The sequence below is a fragment of the Nuphar pumila genome, chromosome 1 (assembly GCF_984573655.1).
Source record: "Nuphar pumila chromosome 1, dmNupPumi1.hap1.1, whole genome shotgun sequence".
Classification (NCBI taxonomy): domain Eukaryota; kingdom Viridiplantae; phylum Streptophyta; class Magnoliopsida; order Nymphaeales; family Nymphaeaceae; genus Nuphar; species Nuphar pumila.
In genome coordinates this window covers 141,999,966-142,006,525 of record NC_143249.1, presented here as the reverse complement: position 1 = coordinate 142,006,525, position 6,560 = coordinate 141,999,966, and the positions used below count along the sequence as shown (strand labels likewise).

At 43.6% G+C, this 6,560-nt stretch overlaps 1 protein-coding gene across 1 annotated transcript; it reads left to right on the top strand.

Annotated features, from left to right (window-relative positions):
- The first annotated feature begins 1,950 nt into the window (after window positions 1-1,950).
- LOC149849188 (putative glycosyltransferase At5g25310) lies at window positions 1,951-5,812 on the top strand. Its single transcript, XM_090007561.1, has 4 exons — window positions 1,951-2,187; window positions 2,685-2,854; window positions 4,469-4,820; window positions 5,114-5,812. Exons 1-4 carry the CDS (start codon window positions 1,951-1,953, stop codon window positions 5,810-5,812), a joined length of 1,458 nt encoding a protein of 485 aa, XP_089863687.1.
- The last annotated feature ends 748 nt before the right edge of the window (window positions 5,813-6,560 follow it).

Sequence of the window (6,560 nt, the reverse complement as noted above, 5' to 3'; positions counted from 1 at the left end):
TTTCTGTAAAATGAAGATTTTACAGTTCTACCTACTGTAGTTTTGAATCCTGCTGAAGGCAAGAATCCAACCATGTCAAGCTTCTATTTTATTGGACATTGGAGACTGCAACACCTCACCTTGAGAGTGTGAAGTTATCATCGTTAAACATTATGTCTTCCTCTCTTAATTTGTTTTATTCAGAGTGGGGCCCGTGCTTTAAAATTGCACCCTGCACTATGCAAAATAAGCACAACTTTTTCTTTGAAAAAAATATGTTCAAGGAAAAATCTTCCAATATCTTTGAAAATCTATTTTTTCTTTGAAAAATCTATGGACAAACATCGGTACCTATAAAAAGTGTAATATACATTTCAATAAACATTTGAATAAGGTTAAAAACTCTACTAAAGTGTATTTAATCGCAATAATATCACAATACAAGTGTTATTTTCAAAACAAATGACGTTTTGAAACTATATATCATTCTTTGTTTCTTAGTAGTATATGCCTTTGAAAATATCACGGCACACTCGTGACCACGTGCAAATAATCCAACGCTCTTAAACCTGATTAGATTAATTCCATTTGTATACTCGAAACGCTAATGCAAAGCGTGCTAAACGTCCATTGACAGCTTTACATATGGAAGCTGGAGCTCTTTTTAGCTGTCATTTTATTGAAAGTTTAATAGCTTTCAGTCAATTCGGTCTAGTAAAAAAGTGAAAAATAAATTAAGAGCTAGTGGTGCATCGTCAGGTTGAGGTTGGGTTGGTGGGAAAGCAAGCGAAAGAGAGGTGACCAACATTCAACGGTTTTAATGCTACTTCATTATTGCCGTTTGAAAGAGCCATTGGCTAAATGAACAAATTTATACCAAGAAATAACCAAAATTGCCTTTATTCTTTTCTTACATGATGACCATTTGGCCCCCGTCGCAACTCTTGTCAAGTCGAGTTGCATCTTGCCCTTCTAAAATTATTGTTAGGCTGTTTATTTCATCCATATGTAGTGTTTTTGATCTAAGATTCCAATTGTTCCATGTTTAAACAGTAGTTCATTGTTCCATTGAGCTAAGATCTAAAATTTGAAATAAACAAATGTCATTACGACTTTACCACCCAGTTGATTCTGGTCCACTTGATCTATCTTTTTACTTATCTCTCTGGCTAAAGGATGGGAAATCTTCCCCTTGGCACGAGAATCAAAAGTTTCATTTCATCCAAAAGAAGCCATTTCTTTCACAGTGATGTCCTCATTATTTGATCCATAGTGTTTTGTTATTAGGAACAAATTTGATAAATATTGAAAAGCTCTTAGATATAGTATCAGAAAGATCCAAGAAGTAATGAATTATTAATTTAGTTCCAAGTCATCTTTGACGATGAATCAACAATAATTCAAAGTGCTTGTGTTGTATATTCTTGATCACCCAACGTTTTTGTATAGGTGTATGAGGATTTGTTTGGGACGTCTAAATCTACTCTCCTGTAAGGATTTTGAAGTTGAGGCCTTGTAATGCTTGAGCCTAGAGGAAGGGTGTTTTTGTTATTTACAGATTTTATTCAGGGGTATTCCATTCATTTAGGGTTACTTACTGTTATTTCTGTTGCCGCCAACCTTAACGTCCTATAAATACAGTCCGAGTCCCTCTCAATCCAAACTCATTCCCTCTCTAGCTCTCGCTCTAGCTCATATTCCTCTATTAACATTCTCAAGAGATCACATGTGAATTTCTCCCTTTTTGCCTCCCTCTAATTATCAATATATTCTCTACAAACTTTTCGATTTCCACCGCTCGAATTTGAACCCTAAAAGTAAAACCGCTATCTCGTTCCATCTGAAGATTCGTACCCCCCGATCTTTCTCAAGCAAAGAATACGGCTCTTTCGGCCTAACCCATCTCCCCGTAGAAGAAGACGAGAGACCGGTCTTGGGATTCCGAATCCAGGGATGGTGTGTGTGTGTGGAATGGAGAGCTCAACGTCGGTTCTTCTCTCTCTTCCTCTGCTTTTGCTTTCCTTGTTCTTCCTGTCGATCTTCCTCTCTTCTGAAAGCTTCGACTGGCTCTCCGTCACGACACCCCACGGGAGTCCATCCAATCTGGAGTTGAGGATGGCGATGACGAGCTCATCGGAGATCACGGCCGTCGCTTCAGTGAACTCGACGTCCAAGATCCGTGATTGGCTCCCGATGCCGACAGTCTTAGTAAGATATAATCGCCCCCCACCTCTCTCTCTCTCTATGTGCTGATATTCATGATCAGTTTAGTGCTTAATTCCGATTTTTGTTGGTTGCTGATTTATTATTTCTTGTAGTATTTGAAGAAGTTAATTAGTTTGGAAATCCGATTTAATTTTAATTTCCATTTTCCCGAATTTGTTCTTTATTTTGAGTTTTTCTATTTCCCGCGTCAAAATTTACGAAAATGTTGTTCCTCTCGTTTCAAAATTCGGATTTGAGAATCGATTGGTGTTTCGATATGATGTCCGAATCGGGTTGGCTATCCCCAAAGGAACCAACTGCCAGTCACTTAGTCAGCTGAGCTCGGGAGATGATTCGAATCGGAAGACTTTTAATTGATGTAGTCCAAAGTCGCTTGTCCATCGTATTCGTCCCATCGCCTTGGCAATCATAATCTTTTAGTTCGTTTCTTTCCTGTAATTTCTATCCATCTGCAATGTGTAATAAGTACGGGTTTGCAGAGGAAGCCCGGTCAAGTCGGGAAGCGGCAAAAAGTGGAAGCGGGGTTGGCGAGCGCTCGAGCAGCGATACTGAGAGCAGGTTCTAACCAGGACTCGTTGCCGAATCCGGATGACGATGCGGATTTCATATTGAGTCGCGAGATATATCGAAACCCCTCAGCATTCCGTCGGTATGCATAAAATCTTTTTTTTTTCTCTCCTCTATCTAGGGATGGCAGTGGACCCGGGGAAAACGGTCCCTGCCTCTGCCTTGCGCTGTTTGGGCCGGGGATGAAGAGCATGAAACGGGGATGGAGGGGGTGATGAAGGTTAAAATTTATCCTCATACTGTGATGGACTTATGCTTTTCCCCGCCTCACCCTGTTTTCAATCCTTTAAGGGATGACTATAGACCAAAGAAAAACCGAACCCTGCCCCACCTTGCCCCTGTTTGGATTGGGGATGGAGGACATGAAACGGGAATTGAGGCAGGGGTGGAAGTTAAAATCCATCCCCGTGCAGGAATGGAGTTTTGGATTTTGAAATGGGGCAAGGGTGGAGACCTTGTCCACCGACCCCACCCGGGTCCACTGCCATCCCTACCTCTATCCAATGGCCTAGCTAAGATTCATGTGAGGGGGAGGCAAATAGGGGGTGTAGCAAAAAAAATATTTGGTTTGATAGTCGGGGGTTCGGGGGCAGCGCCCCTGAAAACTTTTTTTTTGAGAGAAAATAAAAAATGGCTACAATTATTAATAAAAATCTATTTCATATCAACAAATCAAACTATTTGCTGCAGTCAGGGCTGGGATAGGACTGGGCTAAAAAATGGATAAAAATCTATTTCATATGAAATCAGGGCTACAGCCCAGTTCTGCCCCTCCCCCCCCTCACGAGTGCAATCCCACATTTGCTCCGCAAAAAGTGCCAATGTGAATCGTCCGATTATCAAGATGGACGATCCATAACATGGCAGGATTGAGTATATATTTTTTTTTTAAAGGCAAGCTGGGGTTAGGGAGACCCTCCCTCCTCCACCTTTTCTGCGATCTCTCTGGATTGCCGTAGTCTAGTTGCAGTCACGCAAATTACACACATGAAGCTAGTGACATGCAATTAATTCAATGAGTTAAACCTACCAAAGCTTACAAAAACAAAACAAAAGGATATAACAAAAGCGGTGACAGTGGGAGAGAGGAGGAGGCCCTTGGTCCTCTGTTGACTCCTTTTTTCGACAACGACCTGCTTTCGGAGGAGATCACGAGCCACGAAGACGCATCTGGTCAGGTGGGTTCTTGGTGGTGTTGTGAAGAGTATTTAACACGCTACGTGTTGTGCTCAGACGAAATTGCCAAAAATGGATGAACCTAGGGGCATTGCCGGTACATAATGGTTACGTGAACTTTTGTTAACTGCATCACATGAAGGAAGGTCCGTGACTCTCGGTGCCTCCTCCTCCTGCTTTTGTTGGGTGTAGTGTAGTCAATCGGTCATCGTGGAGTCCTTTAGTTGGTCGTAGCCGTCTTTTTGAGTAGGTTGTTGCGACTGCGTTTGTTAACTTATGCTTTAATTAAGTGCACATTTTTAGGTGCGGAACGAAGATGGGTCTCACTGGGTAGTAGGTCTTGGACCAGAGGCAATCATACTTTTTGGGGGGGTGTCCATGCAGTCGATGAGGAACGTGGATCCAGCGAATGGAGCCATTGTTTTTTCCTTTCGTGTTTCTTTTATCGCATAGCGAAGCTAACTAACCAAGCGATATTACACTGATGAAAGAGTATCTTCACTGGGTGATGGTGGAACAGGAGCTACATGGAGATGGAGAAATGGTTCAAGGTGTTCGTCTACGAGGAAGGAGAACCCCCGCTGGTTCACGACGGGCCCTGCAAGAGCATCTACACGATGGAGGGGAGGTTCATCCACGAGCTGGAGTTGGGGCGCAATCCCTTCCTGACCAGGGACCCGGAGCAGGCTCACGTCTACTTTCTTCCCTTCAGCGTAACCATGATGGTCTCCTACCTCTACAAGCCTCTCTCCTACGACCTCTCCCCTCTGCTGCGCTACGTCTCCGATTACGTCCGGGTCATCTCCACCAAGCACCCCTTCTGGAACGCCAGCGGCGGGGCCGACCACTTCATGATCTCCTGCCACGACTGGGTGGGTTGGGTTACAATCGGAAGCAGATCAGGTCATGCTGAAAATGAGCGTTTTTGCTCATGCTGACATCGTGGCCATCCGATTTCCATTTTAAAAAGCTCAAAAGTCAACAAAACCACGTGGCATTCATCCAAAATGCAAACAGACGGCCAAGATGCCCGCATGAGCAAAAACGCTCATTTCCAGCATGACCTGATCTGCTTCCGTTACAATCACATCGTTGCTTAATTAAACTTAATTTTTAATTCTGTGATCCATAATTCCGTCTCCTTTTGACGGAGCTGCTGTTTCAGGGGCCCCACGCATCTCGAGCCGACCCGCTCCTCTACAACGCGTCCATCCGGGTGCTGTGCAACGCCAACACCTCTGAGGGATTCGACCCGAGAAAGGATGTGTGCCTGCCGGAGATCAACCTCCAAACCGGCGAGGTTTCTCCCCAGCTCCTCACGGCCAGCCCGCCGGAGGAGGGCTGGCCCTTCCTGGCCTTTTTCGCCGGCGGGATCCACGGGCCCATCCGGCCAATCCTCCTCCACCACTGGCAGAACCGGGGCGACCCGGACGTCCGAGTCTACGAGTACCTCCCCAAGGGGCTTGACTACTACTCTCTCATGCGGCGGTCCAGGTTCTGCCTGTGCCCGAGCGGCTACGAGGTGGCGAGCCCCAGGGTGGTGGAGGCCATCTACTCCGAGTGCGTGCCCGTGCTCATCTCCGAGCACTACGTCCCGCCCTTCAGCGACGTCCTGCGGTGGGAGGCCTTCTCGGTGCGCCTGGACGTGGCGGAGATACCTGACATCAAGAGGGTGCTCGGGTCCATACCGAGCCCAGAGTACCGGAGGCTGAGGGAGGGCGTGAGGGCCGTCAGGAGGCACTTCGTGCTCAACCAACCGGCCAAGCGGCTCGATGTGTTCCACATGGTCCTGCACTCGGTCTGGCTCCGAAGGCTCAACCTCCGACTCGATCGGATGTCTCGGTCCGCTCCTCCTAACCACTAATATGCCTTCGCCCTTGACTTTTACTTTTCTTTCTTTTCCCTTTTTACAGGATTTAATAGAAAAAAAAAACTAAGTGGAAACGAGAAAGAAAGCACCGTTGATTTTGTGAGATTCCTACTCAGACACACGGTGCATATATTTTTTCTTTTTTTTTCATTCTTTCTTGGTTTTGGTGGGTGAGTAGAAGGAGATTATTACAACTTTTTGGCCTTTATTGTTTGTTGGGGCGTAAATTCCTCTAATTAACCACACTTTGTAATCTCTCTCTAAAACAACAACACTTTGTAATAAAAATAAATGTAATTATAGTAATATTCCTGTAATACTCGAGAAGTTTTTATGGATTTTTTATAATTATTAAATAAATAAAAGTAGAATTTTGCCCCAAATATGGTTTGTAATTTTAAATTATATTTAAATTTCGAGTGGCAATTAATTGCTAATTTATTTGAATTAGCATTTAGTTTTAATCATATTTAAATTGGTATTTAATTTTAAATTTATATTTAGATGGCATTTAAATTATAATTTGTATTTTTAATTTAATTAGGGTTTGAATGACCATTAAAATTTTAATTAGGTCTCAGTAGTAGTGTTTTGACCTCAATGGAGACTCGAGTGAGGGTCGACCCATTGGAATTGGGTTTGAACCTACTTGAAAAAGGATCTAAGTGGCGGGGCATGTAATATCTGTGATTTTTTGAGGATTTTTTGTGAATTTTTATAATTCTCTTTTTGTGTAATAAAT

What these genes read in the sequence shown, in the direction of transcription:
- LOC149849188 (XM_090007561.1), top strand. Translation starts at nt 1,951, where the DNA reads ATGGAGAGCTCAACGTCGGTTCTTCTCTCTCTTCCTCTGCTTTTGCTT. An exon ending in TCCCGATGCCGACAGTCTTA is followed by an intron (nt 2,188 to 2,684) that starts GTAAGATATAAT and finishes ACGGGTTTGCAG; the next exon opens with AGGAAGCCCGGTCAAGTCGG. An exon ending in TGATCTCCTGCCACGACTGG is followed by an intron (nt 4,821 to 5,113) that starts GTGGGTTGGGTT and finishes CTGCTGTTTCAG; the next exon opens with GGGCCCCACGCATCTCGAGC.